The sequence below is a fragment of the Thamnophis sirtalis genome, unplaced genomic scaffold, assembly GCF_051295495.1.
Source record: "Thamnophis sirtalis isolate CommonGarterSnake01/CBP01778 unplaced genomic scaffold, rThaSir2_p1.2 scaffold_1, whole genome shotgun sequence".
Lineage (NCBI taxonomy): Eukaryota > Metazoa > Chordata > Lepidosauria > Squamata > Natricidae > Thamnophis > Thamnophis sirtalis.
The window spans coordinates 62,078,355-62,099,531 of NW_028261381.1; the positions used below are offsets into that span (position 1 = coordinate 62,078,355).

Consider the following 21,177-nt stretch of genomic DNA (forward strand, 5'->3'; position numbering starts at 1 on the left):
TCTGGATTCGCCCATTTGTTTTGCCCCTCCCTCATTTCCCTGGACACACTCTTTCTCTCACTTCTGGTCTGTGACGACGTAGCCATATTCCTCTGCCGCCAATGGTGTCTCTGGCTGTTCCACATCCTTACTGAGTACACCTACTACCATGCGACTCTTCTTCATCATTGCCATCAGCTCCTCAGGGCTGCTGGTATCACTTTCTGCGGGGCTTAAGGGCTTGTGTGAGTCTGGGGGAGATGTTGTCATTGACATAGGGGCCCCAGTTGAGCCAAATGTCTCCCCATGTGCCTGAATTTGCCCCTCTGTGGGAATGACACTGACAGAGTCTTCTTGAGATGGGACTGGCTCCGGCTCTTCCCCATGTTGCATTTCTGCTTCTGTCACCTAAATGAAGACGGAAAGGTCACTCATCGGAACTCAACACTTTAACCAACAACCCATAGCTATCTTGATAACTCCTGCTTGTTACTACAGCCAGCCGTGAAAATTCCCTTCTCAAACTCTGCCTCCGGTTGCTGGTTCCATCCTCAAGTTTGAATTTGTAACAATCTGTTTTCTTCCTCTTCACAAGAGCCACCTATGTTAGAATTGGCTGGGCATGGTTGGTCTCTGAGGGTGTGGGCAAACTATAGTCTAAACGCGGCCCCAGTAAATCTCTTGGGTCCCTCCAAGTGGCCTTTGGGGGGGGGGGTTATTTCAGGTGGAGAGAATGAATAGAGGATTTAGGAAAATGTTTAGATCACAAATATCAGTTGATCTCTTTATACTCTTGTTAGGAATATAATTCTAACAGTTGGGTTGGCAATATATAAATCATATAGCAAAACTATACCTGTTTCTTTAAATCATACTATAAAATGTGATTGGTTGTTGTTTTCCTCAATCGGCCATAAGAGGAAGTCAGAACGACTGTTAGTTCTCTCTGTTTCGTTAGATGCTGGGCTGATCTGATCTGAGTGTTTTGGAAGCTGACTGTTAGAAAGTGCCATGAGCTATTGTAAGTTTTGCAACTGCTAGCAAACTTTGTGTACTGGACTGATTATGTGATACTGGACTATGTTATTTGGATTATCCCTTAACTGAAAGACATTGATGACTGACTGTCTTAACTATGTATACTTGAACTGTTTGATGGACTCTGACATCTCTATTTCCACGAAAGTAAAAGCCTATTTAAACTGCAGTGTCTCTGTATGCTGGTTTGTGTGTTCTCCAACACAACTCTCACAATGCTTCGCTGAACATACTCGCTCTCCCAATGTGGAGCTTACCTAACACTCTTCCCCAACCTCCTACTAAATTGGGCAAGTCATCCTTTCTGGCTATGTTCAGAAACAATTTCCATCACTTTCCACATTTCCTGTGGCCTTTGGCGACTAACAGCTCCTCCCCCAACTCACAAAAACAAAAGTGACTCCGCCCCACGTACATGTAAGTTGCCCAGTTGGGTGCTATGACAGGAGAAAAAAAAATCAAGGGCAACAGCGGGATCTACTTCTCTTATCCAGATGTTGGCTCAAGTACAGTGTGTTCCTCCAGTGACTAATCAGAAAGCACATTTCAATGTTGTGGGAGGAGGGATTGTAGAGACCCAGAGATTTCCAGGTATATCAAGAAGCCGGAATAATTGAATAATATGTAATAATTGAATGATGATCGACTATAACCTAATATAAATGTATATAATTATTGGAAATGTGTATTATTCAGTCAATATAAGTTGACTGAATGTAATACTTATGATTAATTTTATTAGTTTTATTTGGATTAGAATGTATGATACCCAGGGGCCACACTGTTCACACATTGATTTGATTTTTTTTTTTTTTAAATAGAAAACCTGGGGGGGGGGGGAGAAGCCGGTGAACTAACCCGCTTGGATTCCAGAGCCTCCTGTTCAAGTCTTCCAGCTAAGAAAAGAATTAGAGAAGGAAAGTGCTTATTTTCTAAGGTGAGAGGGGAAAAAAACACTATAATGTGCTTATTTTCAAAGTAGTGAAATAGAAATTAACAATCTATAACTTTCTTCATGTTGTCAAAGTCCCATCATCCCCAGCCAGCTTGGCCAATGGTCATGGCAGTCACAGTCCACCATTATAGAGTTACTAGTTTCCTACCCTTGCACTTAAGGGAAGACATTCTGCGGAGGTTCAAGCATGTTCTCTGATTGCCATGTCATAGGCTCCAGAGCTAAAATACCAACAGAGGAAAAACAAATTCTGAGGTGAAGCCAGCACAAATTTAAGCCTGGATTGCATGAGCTAGCACAGGGACAGCACAGAATCTCCTCTCTTCAGATTCAGCCCACAGAGTTCCTATTTTACACCCAGACACACAACCTTCCTCCAATCTCTCTCCTCCAGCTACAAAACCATCCCTCCTGCCTCTTTTCTGTTCCAAGTCCCCATCCCTACTCACCGTGTTTATTGGGACTGTGGAGGAACTGAATTACATCCTGTGGTTTAATCCCATAGTTGGCAAATATTGCTGTAAGCCTCTGCACAAGTCTATCTGTGGATAGAAAGGAGGGGAAGGTGTTTTGCTTCTGTTGCCTAATCATCATCAAGGCTTTCAAACCGAGATAAATAAGCTAGATGATTCTTAGAAGGTCACTGAAAAATAAGAAAAGTCTCACCTGGTTCTGTTGGGTGTGCTTGAGACTCTGCTCTGTTTTCAAGGTTGTTACGATTGTCATGAAGAGCATAATCTATCTTGGGATCTTGCTTGTTTTCAGCCCTGTTTCTGGATTTACCTGTCTGTTCCTGGGTTAAGTAAAGTGCTCCCAAGTCTTGGAAAAGTTGACTTCCATCCAACCCTTGCTGTTCCCTATAGAAAGGAGCCGTGCTGGCGCTCATGAAGGCCTTGGAAGGAGCAGCTTGGTCTAAGAAAATGGGAGGCTTTGGGTTGTGACCACCAGAACTGCCCTGGAAAGTGCCATCTGGATAGCTGAACTGAAGCAAGAGTACACAGAAAGGCAATTTAGAAACAAATGAAGCCAGTTGTCTTAAACTGAGTCACAATCCTGGTCAATCTAGCTCATTGGTTCATTTGCAAGGGCTCTCCAGGTTTCTGATATGAAGCTTCCCCAAATTTTCTTGGAGGTAGCAAGAGCTATGTTGCCAAATTAAAGTTTTCTTCACTGAATTTTTCAAGTCGCCAATAAACCCTATTGGCATAACACTGCCACTCTATTCTTTCTCTAAAGTGTCGGCTCTGGCATTCTCCTAGAACAGTGTTTGTCAACCTTGGTCACCTGAAGATGCGGGGACTTCAACTCCCAGAATCCCCCAGCCAGCCCATGGATCTTCAGGTAGGCCAAGGTTGAGAAGCACTGTCCTAGAGGGTGGTATACTGATTTAGCTGTGCAGGATATGTTAAGCAAAGTCACTGGGAAAACCCTCTGGTTTTGCTCCTCTCTCCTTTTTCAGTGTCACCACCCAGGAGGAAACCATCTGCCAATCACACTGTGATTGGTAAATGAATTTGACAGATAGCTAGACTTTAGCCATCTGTCAAAATCTGGTACTGAGACAGATGATCTATGAGGTGACAGAGGCTGCCTGTTAAAACAGGAGAGGCTTCCCTGGGCAGCCCACACAGCTGCAGGGTGGCACAGGCTGACACACTTTTCCTGCCTTCCTTGTCAGCCATAGTTAGATGCAAACAGGGAAAGGACCTGACACTGGTTTTTTTCGGGCTTCAGACAGGAATCTTTCTGAGTTTTCCTTGAGAATCTTAGAAACTGAAGTTGGTTTATTGGCGCACCATAATTTAGTTACAGAGCGCCTTGCATTTATAGGCCCCATAATCAATTCTATGTTATAAAAGGGGATCTTAGATAATATTAAATTAGAGTATAGGAGAGAACAATAAGAGATATGGTGGTACAATGGATAGAATGCAGTATTACCAGCTAACTCTGCTTACATTGCCAGGAGTTCAATTCCCTCAATCCTGACCAGCTCAAGGTTGACTCAGCCTTCCATTCTTCCGAAGTCAGGAAAATGAGGATTCAGATTGTTGGGGGCAATATGCTGGCTTTGTAAACTGCTTAGAGAGGGCTGTAAAGCACTGTGAAGTGGTATGTAAGTCTGTGGTACATGCTATTGCTACAAAGAACCACGAGATGGTCCAATCAATAGCTTGACTCTTTGTTCCTGCATTCTTCTGGGAAAGAGCTATTATCTTAATTAATGGAACTGTTTTTAAAAAAGAAAAAAAGTGGGTGGGGAACCTATCAACTTCTAAGATGCTGTTCATTTCCAAATCTTATCAACCCCATCCAGCCTGATGATGTGATTACGTGATTAGGGGAATGATAGTCCAATAACATCTGGAGGGCCACAGGGTTCCAACCAATTTGAAATTAACAAGCCCTATAGCATCATTCCCTATGCTCTTCATGTGCATTGAATCCAATTCATTCACACCCAGTAAGCAGGATGAGCAGTGGTGGGATTCAAAAGTTTTTACTACCAGTTCTGTGGGTGCGGCATGGCTTGGTGGATGTGGCTTAGTGGGTGTGGCAGGGGAAGATTAATGCAAAATCCCCATTCCCTCCAGATCAGCTGGGACTCGGGAGGCAGAGAATAGATGCGGATGGGGCCAGTCAGAGGTGGTAATTACTGGTTCTCCGAACTACTCAAAATTTCGGCTACCGGTTTTCCAGAACTGATCAGAACCTGCTGAATGTCACTTCTGGGGCATTCCCCTAGATTCTCAGTAGGTTTATCAAAATACACACACCTGGTAATGAGGGTAAGGAGACAGGAACACATTCTTGTGACCTAGCTCAGGCTGAGAGGCCAGAAGCAATTCCAGATACCTCTGCAGGAGTGCTGGGGGCAGAGGAGGCTGGTGAGCTCCCTGAGTGGAGGAAGGCTGAGATGACAAAGAGGGTCTCCGGGGAACTAGGTGAAGAGGTGGCAACCTGTAAAGGGAACATTTCAGGGTAAAATATCTGTCCATCCACCTACCCATCCATTAACAGCCTTATATGTCCGTCCATTTGGGAAGATTCTGAATAATCTGTTGTGTTTAGATGAAAACTGGGGGCCAAAAGTTCCCTATTTCTAGTTCAATAATTTGTGCATGGTAACATATGGCCATATCCAATGCCCTGCTCTGCCAGTGTATCTTTCATACAATCAGAGCCAAATTATAACAGCACCCGTGGAATCCTTCTATCTAGAGGGCACAATTTCGTTCTGCTTTTTAAGTAGCCAACAAAATGTCTTTGATGAAAGTGTGGGAATTTGAATTGCAAAAGCTGTGCTCCTCCCTCACTGTAATACTGATTAGATTGTGGTCCAGGCACCACCAGTGCGTACTGCAAACATTGGCTGAACAAAAAGATTATTTTCTGGCAGGTGTGGAAGTGGATCACAATAGGGAACAGAATAGAAACTTCCTCTTCTTTCAATCAAATCCTCATCTTGGCAATTAAGAACAAAAGCGAAAAGAATGGCTTCCAAGGGGAGATCCGCCCACCTTCGAAATTGTCTGTCTTCTGGAAAAGTCTGAAGACAGAGCTCGATGCCACATGCTGGCAGTCCTCAATTTACGACCACAACCAAGCCCAAAATTTCCATTGCTAAGCAAAACAATAAAGTGAATTTTGCTTCATTTTATGACCTTTCTTGCCACACTTGTTAAGTGAATCACTGCAATTGTTAGATTAGTAAGACGTTTGTTAAGTCAATCTGGTTCCCTCATTAACTCTGCTCATCAGAAGGTTGCAAAAAGTGATCACATGACCCTGGGACATGGCAACCATCATAAATACATGCTGGTGGCCGTGTCCGAATTTTGATCACATGACTATACAGCTGCTGCAATGGTCGTAGGTGTGAAAAGTGGTCATAAATCACTTTTTTCTCTGCCATTGTAAGTTCAAATGGTCATTAAACAAATGGCTGTAAGTCAAGGACTACTGTATTTTGTTTAGGGTTTATCTGTGTCAGCTTCCATATTCATTGTATTTTTATACCTTATTGTCTGCCAAGAATCTCTAACTGAAAGCAGCATATAAATTTGATAAATAAATAAAAAGGAAAAATGTGCACTAAGGCATGATATAAGGTGATTCTTACACACACACACACACACACACACGATTCACATACACACAACACACACACATACACACAGAGAGAGATATTTGATTGAGAGAGAGAGATTAGATTAGATAAGATAGACAGATAAGTAGACAGACAGTCAGACAGACAGACACTTCTTGGATAAGTAAAAAGAACATGAAGAGGGACCTTTCATTTACAACCCTTATTCATTCTATATTGTGTTTTGGTATGTTTTTTCTTTGTTCCATTTTTAAAAAATATTACATCCTCTCCCTCTTATGTCCACTTGATATTTGATTCACATTTTGGTTGTCTGAAGAGTACCTTCCAGTACACTCCTACTTTCCTTCAATAGTAAACTCTACTCACTTCATTGGAACCTTCTTCCAATTAGGTATCCAGCAGCTTATTCTAAACTAGATGCCTTCAGACTTTCAACTCCCAGAATTCCCCAGCCAGCACTGATGGCCATTGATGAGAATTCTAAGATTTGAAGTCCAGGCGTCTGAAGGGCATATTGGTGAAGGAAGGACATGGAGATGATTGGTTCTTGGCTTGATGATCAATACACTTACAGCAGCTTTTCAAACAATATTCGCATCTCATTTACACATCATTACACATCATTCTGCTGACCAGGCAGGTGGTTGTACTAACGAAAACAAGGGAGATGGTTTATTGTTGAGTGCAACCTAACACTAAACAGCAGATATTTGCTAAGAAGCAGCAGCAGCTACATCCCAAACTATTCTTCCTACCTATCCTCAGCTGCAGAATTCCATGATGATGGAAGGTAAAGCCTAGGGATGTGCTCCATCTCCTGGGCAATCACATACTGTGTTAGGTCATCCTGCCATGATAAACCTGATATGGAAAATAGAAAGTTAAAATAAGTTAGTAGATGGCTACAAAAACTCGAATATTGACTCGAATGCTGAAAAGATACATGTCCTCTGATTCAGGAGCAGGCAGTCCAATAACCTTGAGATGTTTTGTCTTATACCTCTGATCTCTTATGGTTCTCCATGCAGGCCAAGAGTTCAAAACATCTGAGAGAAACTAAATTGTCTATCCCTACTCTAATCACTGAAGAAAGCTGAACTCTAGATATGGTAGATTCTAGCAGCTTGGAATAAACATTTTAATCAATGGCAGACATTCATACACAAGGTTTAAAATAAGAGAGCTTTCCCCCCAAAAATGGTAAAAGAGGCACAGTTTGAATATATCTCTGTAGAGAACTGCAGCTCATAAAAATTAATGCTTTTCATAATCTTTGTTAGCTTGAAAAGGTGCCACTAGATTCCTCCTGGACTTTGTATTATGAATCTGACACAGAGAAAAGAAATATTTCTGACTATAGTATTAAGGATGGAAGGAGGCACCCAAAATCTTGCCTGATGCAGGGATAATTCCCTTCTCTATCCTATCCTTAGCTCTTCTCCTCTAACTGCTGATATTCACCTTGTGCCATAAGATGCCGTAGAATATCTTGCAAACGCTGGAGCACTGGTGTGGTGACTTGAAAGTAGGGCTGGTCTCGCAATGAACTTTCTTGGCACTGGCCAAATAAACCATCTGGAAAGATAACAAATTCACGGGATAGTTGTCTATGTGTACCAGAACAACAGAGGTGGAATGGGGAGAAAGAGAAAGGAAGCACCCAATAATTCCAGGCAAACTAAATACAATTTGCATGGTGAGTTGTATATGGATCTTATACAATGGATCTGTATATGAGCCACTAAAACCCAAAAAGGTTTGAACACATTATACACTTCTTCAAGCTCTGAGGACTTGAGACAGCAGGTGTTTCCGGAAGTAAGCCCTCTTGCACTCATAGGGACAAGCATTTAGATCAATGTGCACAATAATGGATAATTAACAATGGGGGGTGTCTCAAATTTAATTGCAACTCAAAGGAATGCTGGGATACGTAGCCTAGCAATGTGGAGATTGCACCCCCAGTATCTGGTGAAATAGGATAAAGAAAATCATTATGCTTTCAACAGCTAAGCAGGCACTCTTGAACTCTCCTTCATTTAATATCAGGAAGACTGATATTTCCATATAGCTGTAATATATAGATATTTAATATATGTAAAATAATAATACTAATAACAACTGCCTATATACTCAAGACGTTACCTTAACAGCTCTTAGGTCCTTGATTAGGATTTGAACTGTTCGTTTTTAGTCCATGATTGTGAATTGAATTGAAGATTAAGTCTTAAATAATAATAATAATAATAATAATAATAATAATAATTGTATTAATTGTATAATAATAATAATAATAATAATAATAATAATAATAATAATATGCAACCCAAAGGACATATTTAATATCAAAGGCATACAGTGACACTGAAAGAAGTTGTCTCAATGAATGAGGGGAGGAACAGACCCTACTGTTGACTTCCCTTCTCCCTGCATAACAGCTCGCAGTTTTCCCCAGCAACAGGCAGGAGTTACCTTCCCTCCCGCTATTTTAACACTTTTGATTGTCTACTAGCCACAAACCCCCTGTGCTATATTAATTTACCTTGCACACAGACTTCCTGCTGAGAGCATAGCCTCCTGTCAAATAAGCAGCCTGCGGGGGGGAAAACACAGAGAGATAGAAAGGGAAAAAAAGATAAGAGATTTTCTCTAAAACGTGGATAGTTCATTTAGAAATGACGTTATCTCAGATGACTACCATATCTTCAGTAAAGGCTGAATTTGGTTAAGCAAGTATCAATTCTAAGCATTAGAATTAACAGTAAAATAGGTTTTTTTGCCTTGTTTTTGGCACCACTGGTAACTTAGAAATTCAATTATGCAGTTTTCTGCAGTATTGTGATAGAAGTACACAAAAAAATATAGAGTAACCCTAAAATCCCTCAATGTTTTCAAGGCTCTTCGTACCAATCTATTATTTAATTTTTAGAAATACCCACCGTGGCAGCTAATCTGCACATCCTTGTGATAGCTATGGTCTTTGAGTATCCACATGTTTTCAAAATGTCAAAAGAGCTATTGTCTATTGGCCCTCCCAAAATAGGAACCAAGATATAAATTCTAAATAAGTTGAACTGAATTTTTAAAAATTGTAAAAAAAGTGCAAGCAATTCTTAAATCCTGGAAAGACCTGGCTTGCCAATAAACAGAACATAGCACCATCAACCTTGGACAATCCCTGGGGAGGTTGTGATTGTATGAAAGCTATCAAAAGTTTCCCTAGCCTTACTTGAACCAATGAAGATCCCAGAACATATATGAACCTAAACAGCATTCTTTTCAATTGTGGAAATGCCTCCATTGTAAAAATCTCTGAGCATTTCTCCAATAAGAAAAGTCAGTTTCAAGCTATTCTGACCGTTTTACATTGAAGTACCTGAATTGCGTTCATTGAGGGATAGATAAAAAGATGCTTCGGCAAAATCTCAACAATCATTCAGAAAAAGGATAGGAATTCACACATTAATATCTACTGCAAACTAAGTACCAAACACCACAGAAACTGACAGATGAAGCAAGCAGAAGAAATGGACTTGCACTCTCATTTGATGGAAATATATTTTAATGGGAGAATAATGAGACAAAATAAATAAATAAATGTCCACATATGCATACTTACATTTAATTTTTTCTATCTGTTTGATTTCTTGTCCATACAGTACAAAGGCAATGATGTATCTATCAACCCACACAGGGTTGAAGCACCTCTAGTTAGTCATGTATATTATTAGTATAACAAACAACTGACTAGAAAAAAAACTATTGCTCATATGTATAAACTTCTTGAGATTTAAAATAGAAGAACGAGTTAAAGAGTAAATAGGTTGAGAATTTTGGTTATAATATACAGATGGATCAATGGGAAAGAATGTGGTTAAAAACACTGAATTTCATATTGAGTTAAAATTTAAGAGAAAATTTCTATGAAATGATGTTCCACTGGTATATAATACCAGAGAAATTATGTAAGTCTTAAATTCTAAAATGTATAATTCTAATCATTGTTGAAAATATGGAAAGCATGAAGGGATATTTTACCATTCATGGCAGACTTGTGAAAGACTGAAAAAACCTGCAAATACATATTATGAGGCTCTTGAAGTAGAATTCATGTCTTAATACAGACAATTCTCAAAGTGAATTTAAAGATAAAACCAGAAATTTTTCTTCTGGATTTAATGGAAAAAAGAAGTGGGGAAAAATGGGAATTTTGATGTTATGTATGTTGAATGCAGCAGGATTACTTGCACACAAAAATGGAAGGACATTTTGATTCCTACAATGGATGAATGGTTGCAAAAGTTGATGGAGTTAGCAGATGGCCAAATTGAGTGCTTTGATCAACCTGGGAGTCCTCCTGGACCCACAGCTGACCTTCGACCATCATTTATCAGCTGTGACCAGGGGGGCATTTGCACAGGTTCACCTGGTGCACCAGTTGCAACCCTACCTGAACCGGGAGGCTCTCACAACAGTCACTCGTGCCCTTGTGACCTCTAGGCTGGAATACTGCAATGTGCTCTACATGGGGCTGCCCTTGAAGAGCATCCGGCGACTTCAGCTAGTCCAGAATGCGGCCGCGCGAGCGATCGTGGGTGCACCTCGGTACACCCACATAACACCTATCCTCCGCGAGCTGCGCTGGCTACCTGTCGATCTCCGGGTGCGCCTCAAGGTGCTACTTACCACCCATAAAGCCCTTCATGGTAGTGGATCCGGATACTTGCGAGACCGCCTCCTGCCAATCACCTCCTCGCGACCCATTAGATCACATAGATTAGGCCTCCTCCGAGTCCCATCTGCCAGTCAGTGTCGACTGGCAACTACGCGGAGGAGAGCCTTCTCGGTAGTAGCTCCGACCCTTTGGAACGATCTCCCCGTGGAGATTCGCACCCTCACCACCCTCCAGACCTTCCGCACAGCCCTTAAAATCTGGCTATCCCGTCAGGCCTGGGGTTAAAGAATGTAACTCACCCCCACCCGAATGGTATGAATGTTGTGTTCTATTTTTAATTATGTATTGTCCTTATGTGTTATTGTCTGTATCCCCCTCCCTTTGAGTTGTAAGCCGCTCTGAGTCCCCCCAGGGAAAAGGGCAGCCTATAAATAAATTTTCAAATACTCAAAATACTCAAATACTCAATGAAAAAAATACTATCACTTTCGTTTCTACGTACTTGGAAATTGCTTCTAGGCTTTATGCTTAAGGTGGAAAAAAATGAAACTTTGATTTTTGGTTTTACTGATTAATAGGTTATAAAAGTTATAGAAATGGTTAGTTTATAATATTATGTAAAAGTAAAATGTTGAGGTTTGATGTTATTATCTTATTCTACTGCACCAAAAGGCATCGGAAATCAATGCCTTTTCTTTCTTTTTTCCCCTTGCTCCACACTTTTCTCTTCCCTTTTTCCTCCCCTACTTTCCTTTGTAGTTTTTATTATATATTATAAACCAATAAATAAATTAGCAAATACATATGATGATGCAAAGAATTTTGCAAAGTAACTTACTGATGAAACCAGATTTTTTTTCCTATTAGCACTTAAGGGTAGTCAATTATAAAAGGTGTATGAAAGATTGGTTTTATACATGGTAACTGCAGAGGGGTGACCATATGTGCAAAGTGGGGGAAATACAATAATATAATAATAACCCACTATGGAGGCTTGGACTGTGATGACAAAATAAGGAGAAATGGCAAGAGTGTCCTGTTTGATCAGAGATGAAACAATAAACACTTTCTTAAAATACTAGAAATCCTTTAGTGGCTTTTTGCTGAAAGCGGACAAAAACAATTCGAAAAAATTGACTTGATGATTTCTGAATTTGGTTATTGAAAAGGGTTGAATATAGGAAGAAAAATATAATCTTGATGGGGGAGAAGTGACAATCAGTATGCTATGGGAGGGAAAATCAGAAGTTGCTTCTTTAAAAATAATTCATTTTCTTCTCTTATCTACTGTACTTTTTATTTTTTAATTTCATTTCTATTTTTTTGATGTTTACCTTCTTTTTTTAAAATCCAATAAAAATAAACAGCAAGTAATTGCTTATTATTAATTTAAAGAATATATCCTCAGTCCAAATATTCTTTTGTTGTTGTTGTTGTTGTTGTTGTTACTGAAAACAGCAACTTCCAATCCTTAAAAAAATTCCTTATTCAAGGGTTGGGAGAACTAATCTTGCAGAAAAAGGAATGCTGGCATGGAAGCATCTGAAATAGTGTATTAAAAATGATAGAAACTGAAACTAAGTTTTGAGGTTTTGAGTTTTAAGTAATTTTAAAGGAAAGAACTAGCACAGAATCTATTTATAGTTCCTAATAAGGTATTGAATTACAAGATGAGTCCACAAATACTTGGCAATCAGAAACCAAAAACAACTTTGCTTTCAAGTTAAAGAAGATGAATAAGTAAGAACTATTCAGGTTTGTCTTCCTGTTATTAAACCTGGAAAACAATATAAATCAATTTTAGTAAACAGGTTTCTAAAAATGGCCTTAATCACATGAATAGAGATCAGATAGAACTTGGCTTGGTACTGGACAAATTACGCAATAATTAAAATGACAAAACATTATTTTCCCTTCCTTAATAGCATATAAGTACATCTCATCCCATGTTGGTCAAAAGGAACTTGATCCTAACCTCCACTGAACTACATTGCCACTGCAAGTAACCAGGATCAGCAGTTTAGTTCTGCATTTCAAGTTTATTACATGCTACCTAAACACAGGATCTGATCTATTAACTGCTAAGGCAAATTGGCTCTTTATGGGACTAGAGTGAATCAAAACTGAAGGATGCATTTTACCCCGCCCTCGGGCTCAGATCTAGTCATCTCCTATAGTGTGGACTATAACTCAATTATACTTCTAAATACTCCTGATTTGGATTTTACTTGAAAAGGTTGTCCTGGCTCTCAAATGTGAAATTTAAACCATTTTTTTTTCAAACTGGGATGTGTCCAGATGTGTCTGGATTTCAATTTTAGAGGGATATATTATAGCAGGAAGATATACTTTTGGAGAAGAATGTTTATGAATCCAGCAAATTACATATGGCAACTGGATCACTTTTAACCCATTAGGCATCTGAGGGAAGAAAAATGTACTTAGGTATCAGAGATTTCCAACACAGGAGTCCAAAGCAATCAGCCAAATACAAATGTAACACTGGCTCCTTGTGAGTTAGCTGTCTCAAAGCAGCACTAAAGGGTTTTGATTTGGGGGGGGGGAGGGTTGAGGGATATAATCCATTTAAATCAGTGTTTCTCCAACTTGGCAACTTGGGGAAAGAGCCAGTATTTTTAAGGGCAGCTTGTATGAGGCTGGGGCCATATAAACTTCTGGAAAGATGCTGATCTTATTGCATGATAGAGAGAGGGAGACTTCTGCTAAAATATCCTTAAAATATATTGGATTAAAATTCTCAGAAGCTTCAATCAGTGATGATAAAGGATGGGGAGAGATAGAAACAAACTCTCCTGGAAACTTTATGTCGAGACTGATCTACCTGTTAATTACTTGGTTCATGAAGATGACATTAAATATGGATCCTCTATTACTGAGAAGCTCTTCTTAAGTCCAACCTTTGCAGTCTCAAGCAAACTGCTTCCACAATAGAAGACTTCCACATTTCTGAACGCAGAATTAAGATGATTACCACACATTTGTTAACGTAGCCTTTGATCAAAAGGTGGTAAACTCTTTTTTCTCTTTCCTCCTCCCTGCCCATAAGAATCCATAATAAATAACTGGGTATTCATCCTAGTCCCTCCTGCAAATATCTTCCAATTTGTACTTTCCCCCCTTTCCGCCTCCCCCCCTTTAAATAAAGTAATTGATTCTTATTTGAGTGATGTGGATATACTGGGTTGTCCTTAGTTGGTTGTTATTCCCCTTAGGGACAAGAGAGGAGATTATAATTACTGGTTTCCTGTCTTCAACCAAAACATTGCTTTGCCTTGTGGGATCCTTGCAGAATCACCGTTTGCAATCTCATAAATATAATAAAAATAATTTGTAGAAATTGTTCAGGTTTATGTAAGAATAGCTAAAATGTTAGATCCCCTGCTTGCAGGAAACAGGATCAAATTAATTAAAAGCAATTAACAGATATCACAGCAGCAATCACTAAAACCAAACATGAATTATTTATTACCTTTGTTTCTTTTTAAGGGGAATGAGTAGAAATTGGTGTTCTTAAGACAAATAAACATTTGCATAATAGGAAAAAAACCTCACCTAAGAATGAAAATGCCTTGAATGCAACATTTTGGCAATGTTATACTTCCTTTTAACACTGAGCAGGGGATAAGAACTTACTCTAAGCTTAATTAACCATACAGTTAAACAAAGCCAGTCACAAGATGACTGCCAGGAGCTAACCATAGTGCTGAAATGCACCGCAGCCAATCTCTAAAAATTGGAGCTGGCAAAGGATGCTCAGTTACAAAAAAAGAGCAGATCCTCCATTCCTAATGATGTAAGAATGAGTCAGAGGTTAGTAAACCTAAGGCAACACTGACATCTTAGCTGGGCCCTATCACTTTTCTTCAAAAGAAAGAAGAAAATGATAAGGAATTGTTCACACATCAAAACATTTCTTGCAAACCCCGCAGAGGAGATGCATCAAGCCCAGACTCAAATACTTTTCAAAGGGATGGAGAAAACACCTTTTTGTGAAAGTAAAGCCAGATGTAAGGGAGCATTGCAGTGTTGGCTGCTGTGTCCTTTTCCTAGGCTAACCTGGCAGTTTCCTACTTCTCTTTCCAAAAGGGCAACACGCTGTTCTATCTATAAAATGTAATGCATGTGAATGGTGATCATGAGAGAAAAGTGGAAGAACACTGAGAAACATGGGGAAAATTCATTTAAGAGTAGATGGATATTTCAAAGAACAAATAATTGCCAAGTGTGCTATGATGTCTTTTAAATATATCATAAAATGTAAATAATTCCATCCATCTATCCATCTCCTATTTGTAGCACAGTTTCACATTATCTTCAGTTTATTGCACTTAGAAGGGGAAAACATGCAATATAACTGACCTACACATTTGCTGTTTAAAATGTGGACTACTCCCACAGAGGTTTCTGTGTATGATACTGGGTCTGGGAGAAACTGCCACATACACATCAGTCACCCATCAAAGATGTTCTCAAATACTAGTACTCCATAATCAAAAACTAACAGCTATAACCATTTAGCCTAGATTGGAAATTTACTGTAATTCTTGCCACTTTTATTTACTCTTTTTGGTTGAAAGGACATAATTGCTCCAAAGCAATTGCTCCATTTTACTCCTTATATTTCCATCACTGTTGAAAACCTTGTTAATTCTAAAGGTACCTGGAGATGTATGTATGTGTGTGTGTGTATGTGTGTGTGTGTGTTTGTATACACAAACATATATACAAATATATATATGGTTCAATCAATTACTGCTTGTGGTTTTGTTCTGTGGCATCTTGCTGTTGTGTGTAATCTTTTTTCTTTTAATTAGTTTCCTTTTTTATTAATATACTTATGCCTTTTAAATTTTGTAAGTTGCCTTCCTTTTACTAAAAAAACAAAAATGCTTTAAAACATGAACATTCACAAGATGAGAGACATGGTCAATGTAGAAAATAGAATCCAATTCAATTGTAATACACAAAATAATGAACCCAAAAACAAATGAATCAAGGATAACAACTAAAAAAGAAAATCAAAATTGTTTCAACTATCAAAAAAGCCACTTCTTGGAAATGCCAGCAAAACCATGGGAACAATATAGATAGTCTTCTACTGAATGCATGGAGAAATATACTAAAACATATTTATAGCATCAGGGTAGAATAATACCATGTCTGCTCCTATTGTAGTTGCAGGAGAGGTTTTTCCTTGCTTTATCCATCAAATTAAATAAAAAAGATGAGGGACAAGAATCAGGGTCCAGGAACCAAAATAAAGTTTAGAACTACAAACAAACATATTCAGATTCATGTATTCTCTTTCTCCAGAGGGCAGGGAATAAAACTAGTAAGTGGAAACTTCAGAAGCATATTTCAACCAGAGTAACACTAATAGATACAGAACACTGGGTCATCTCATCTTAAAAGTTGGTAAAGAATTCTGCCTTGTGGCAGGAATGTAATAATAGGTCAGTCTGCTTTCTCTTGGGATGTGGTAGTTGCAATAATTCTTGCACTGAATGGGATATTTAAGAGTGAAGAGGCTACCACAGGGTTTCCCTACATGGATAGATCCTCCTTTTCTCAACTGACATGAATGGGAAAGGAGTCCAGATGCTCCAAACGCTTTGCTCTTATATCTCAGACTTCAAAATATCTATTTATTTCTGAGATTTAGAGACAACCATAGTTCAAAATGATTCTAAGCAGCTTGCACCAAATAATACTAAAAAATTTAAACATAGCAATAAAATAAAATAAGTGGATCCAGACAAACCCAGTCCCTCTAAGAAGCATTACCTACAATGTCCACAAGCCATAAAAGGGCCATAGTTCTCCTATTATACATCATTTGTACATCATTCTTACTTGAACCAGTGGTGGGATTCAGTCAGTTTGCACCCCTTCGGAAGAACCAGTTGTTAAGTTTCTAAGCAGTTTGGTGAACTGGTTGTTGGAAGAAATCATTAGGGCAGAGAACCAGTTGTTAAATTATTTGAATCCCACCACTGACTTGAATGCAGCTTTGCCAAGCTTAGTCTACAGAAAAATCAAACAGTATCTAAACGGCCAGCTACAACAAAGAAACTCCCATTCCACCAAACTTTTTCATAGTATTCCAAGTGTTATTCTTCACACTGCAAACATTAAGAGGGAATAATGCAAATATATGACATATATTGGCTAATAAAGGATAATCTCGGATAAAAGCCAGCAATGTACATTAATCTAAAATCCTGGACATTTTTAGTTAAGATAATTATTTCCCCAATAAAATGTAAACATCCAACTTATCAGATGGTAAATAAAAAAAGTTTTCCTATACTAAAAAAGCAGCCCGACAGTAACATGGATTCGTTAAGGATGACTTTATAATGTGCTGTCCTCACTGTTGCTCCACCCTAGCTATTGTGTTGCTACGCAATGCAGGCCTTTGCTGCCTGAATCCCTATCCAGAAATATAATTGTGAATTCATGTTATGTAATTATAACACTTTATTCATACTGATGTCTTCCAAGCAGGTTCTGACAATAGTTTCTTCCTCTCCACAGCATTTTTTCCTTTTAAGAAAACTTACCTTTTTTCTTTTAAAGCTTCTGCTGTTTTTAAGTCTTTGACCCACCTTTTGTGTATTATTTTAGATTATCGATGGCTGTTTTGAGGAAAGTGTAAAGATCACCAGCTCCAATGTGAATTCAAATATAATGCAGGCATAGCTTCTTGTGATTGCTACTTTCTTCTTTTTTTGAAAATAAGAAAGAGTTTTAAATACAATTATAAATTTACCCCTTTCTGTAAAGTTACATACTGCATTGAAAAACTGTTGGTGGTATGCTCATGCACACATTTGCAGATACATGAAAACATACTTAGGGGGCTAAATATGCTCTAAAATATTCTAATCTTGATTTCCCTCTTTCACTTCCTCATCACGTAACTTCAGATTATGAATATGGAAGATGTATGTATGTATGCATGCATGCATGTATGTATGCATAATTAAAGGACTACTTCTTTTAGCCTAGCTTTTTCAGTTACTTTAGTAAGACACTTTGTAAAAGCTTGGCAGGGGAGAAACAATTAAAAGGAAAGAATAAGCCATGGTCCCAGAGGTGCTGCCTCAGACTATTCCCATTTATATTAAAAGCTATCTCAAAGGGAAACTGAAAACTATAGGCAATGTGATTTTATTCATGTTTTTTCTAAGCATTTCTAATCAAGATAAATCAAAATATCTATGAGTCATACATTCAATTGTGTCAGCGGTTTGATATTCCTGTCGTTCCAATGTTTCAAAATCACATAGCCCATATTAGCTGTCAAGGCTGTATAAAAATCTAAGGAATAATTGAATCTATCAGGATGAAACCAGAATCTCATCAGATTCCACATGTACAAAAGCAGCCCACCCTGGTTGGGAAGGCCAATCTGCTGCTCCTCTAGGAAGCTGTGGATCATGGAAGCAGGTCCTTTAGGTGTACAGCCCGAACACACATATATGACTTGGGATTTTTAACACTGTGAATTTATGATTCCATAAAAATACTGAAGAAGGTAAACTAGAGAATGTCAGAGAATAAAAATAATAGATCTTTTATCTTCCGCCACCTCCATATGGAATATCACTGCGATCTACTCTGAGTCAGAGTGGGCTAACATAACATACGTTGTACCTCCTCTGACGTCTTTATCAGTATGACTCAGAGGTTTCCAGAGAAGTACCGATAGTATTCTGTAACCAACCATAGCAGCATCTGTGGCCATGTCAACTCACCTATGAGCTGAATTCTAGCAACATATTCAGCAAACCAGGCAAACAGGATGCCCTGACAAAGGATCAGATATAGCAATGGCCACCACTTGCAGTTTAATCCAAAGTACCATGGGACATTGGACAATTGGGACAAATTTCAAATGTTAAAATAATAGATGGATGCCACGACAGTCTTTAAAATCCATCTGCTCCTCCAGGAAGATTAATTTGGTCAGCCTGAACCAGAACTTAGCTGACTGTTTTTTAAAAAAATATTATTTTGTTTCACAGGGTTATCAAATTGACTAGTAGCTCAAGACAGATTATAAAGAGGATTAACATTAATTGACAAAGCAGTAACAAAACAGTAAAACAACTACCTGGCCAGGAGACAGAAAAACTTAAAATACATTCACTCCAGCAGGTTCACAAATTGTTCTTGCCCAGTGCGTTCTGGAAAAGCCAGGTTTTTGAAAGGGGAGCAGGGATGGAGCCATATGGCCTTGACAGTGGGGGATGCTGTTCCAAAAATCAGGCATGTTGATAGAGGAGATGTACTTCCTGGGTTCTGTAAAATGACCCGCTTATTGATGGGAGCTAGAGCATGCCAACCCTAGATCTTATAGGATGGACGGAGACATTGGAGCTCTGCAGTTCCATAAACACCAAGTCCCTCTGCCACAAAAGGCTGCGTAGTTGACCATTAGCATCCTGAAATATTCTTGGAAGCCAACTGACAACCAGTGGAGGATATGAGCATCAAGGCATGTCCATAACTGCGCTGCTACATTCTGCACCACCTACAGCTTTCAAGTGGTGTTAAAATGTACTCCCAGACAGAGTGCATTGCAATAATCCAAATGAGAGATGATTAAGGCCTGAGTGATTAGTTAGGCTTCCAAATTCAGGAGTAGGTGCAATTGGTGCACAAAATTGATTTATGTAAAAGCCCCCCTTCCTGTGGGTGACAGTTATTATTTGAGTGGGAGCAAGAGTCTACCTCTTTGTCTCCCTGTCTCTGTCTCTGTCTCTCTCTCTCACACACACACAGAGAGTCCTGAGCTGCATGCCAGTTCTCTCTGACCAAGTGTAGGAGCATCTCTAATGTTGGGTGGTCCCACATGCTTCATTTAAGGAAGGAAACCTCTCTCCAGGGTTGGTAAAATAGCAGGAGTTCTATCAAAATAGAGCTTTATTCCAATTAACCCCCATTATTTTCATCTGCCAATTGATCAGGCTGTTTTCAGTTGTGAAATAAGGCAAAAAGACAATGATGTTCCAGTATTATAAAGCAAGTATAAATATTGCACTTCTATCAAAACAGGCTCCAAGTTTCATGTAGCATCAGTCCTGTATTTTTCATCTTTCCCCAAATTTCCTGTTTATTCACTAATTTCAATTGTGCCATAAATTTTCTCTTGGGATTGCAAGTGCCTGAAGCAAAATTCAAACAAGTCGGAACTGGTATATACTATTTTTTGGTATCCCCAAATTCCCACAGGGAATAACCATGATCATGTTAAAAACATACAAAAGCTTTCCACCAATCAAGATTGTGCTTTGTGGATCCTGTTTATACTTTAAAAAATGAAGCTGTATATTGCGATTTTTTAAAAAAAAATTAACATCTTGAATTAATTTGATCAGCCTGACTAGACAGTTGGCCCATATTAGAAGGAAGGAAGGAAGGAAGGAAGGAAGGAAGGAAGGAAGGAAGGGAGGAAGGGAGGAAGGAAGGAAGGAAGGAAGGAGCGAGCTATTAGAAAAAGGTTTCCTAAAAAAAATGAATGATGGAAAGAAGTCCAAATTTCTCAAGAGTCAAAAAACTAAACATGGGATAACTGGACCCAGCTCATTTGGGAAGAACATCCTCTTCATTTTTGCTTACCCCAATCCATGTAGGATCTCATAACAAAGCTTGGGTTTCCTCTCTCCAAAGTCTGATATCTACTGGCACAGGGAAAACTCAGGGCTAGAGGAAAAAAGCCCCATGTATACAAAGCTGAGAATTGGTATATTGCAAGAACTCCTGTTAAATGTGCCCCCTCTCCCCATTTCTTTTAGATTGCTTGGAGTCTCTTAAATCACTAATGAAAATATTTATACGCAGCAAGGCTTCAAAAGTTTCAAGGCTCCAAAAGCCATGGATTGCCGATTAGGGGACTCCATCTTGAGCCCTATCTTTCTGTGTTGTAAGCCACAGTGTTGTAAGCTACTTTAGGAACCCTTCACCGGATCTCTTCTATTTAAGGCATTTTGCTAAAACCTTATGTGCTTAAAAAGTAGGAAGAATTTCCTGTTTTAAATCTAGACTTTTTGCCAGAGACACAATCCACTGAAATGGAATGGAAATCAAAGCAAGGCAAGGATGTAGCAACATAATATTATAGTCAACCTGCTGTTGATATGTATATTAATGCTCCTATTCCTTAGTGGCAATAACATGTAAACACAATAGCATGTTTGTGAATATGTATGTGTGGCATTTACATAATTTCAGCCAATGGACTGGGGGAAAAATATGGCTTGTAGTCAAAATGTTAAAGGCCACGATGGTATTTAGCAATGTTTCATTAAAGCACCAAGGAAAAACACTTGTTCAAGAATTAGTCATAGTAGAAAAGAGGGAAAGCAACTCTTCCATTTTTGGAATCTC

General features: G+C 38.9%; 1 protein-coding gene across 2 annotated transcripts in view; it reads right to left on the reverse strand.

Annotated features, from left to right (window-relative positions):
• The window catches only part of PTPRN (protein tyrosine phosphatase receptor type N), a 45,029-nt gene that overhangs the window by 20,641 nt on the left and 3,211 nt on the right, over positions 1-21,177 (reverse strand). For both annotated transcript variants that reach the window (XM_087713292.1, XM_087713285.1), the window contains exons 2-9: positions 8,629-8,679; positions 7,548-7,661; positions 6,842-6,947; positions 4,750-4,933; positions 2,639-2,954; positions 2,422-2,514; positions 1,876-1,913; positions 62-387 (exon numbers count right to left, since the gene is read on the reverse strand). In XM_087713292.1, coding sequence (XP_087569418.1) covers positions 62-387; positions 1,876-1,913; positions 2,422-2,514; positions 2,639-2,954; positions 4,750-4,933; positions 6,842-6,947; positions 7,548-7,661; positions 8,629-8,679 — 1,228 coding nt within the window. The remainder of the gene's footprint in view (positions 1-61; positions 388-1,875; positions 1,914-2,421; positions 2,515-2,638; positions 2,955-4,749; positions 4,934-6,841; positions 6,948-7,547; positions 7,662-8,628; positions 8,680-21,177) is intronic.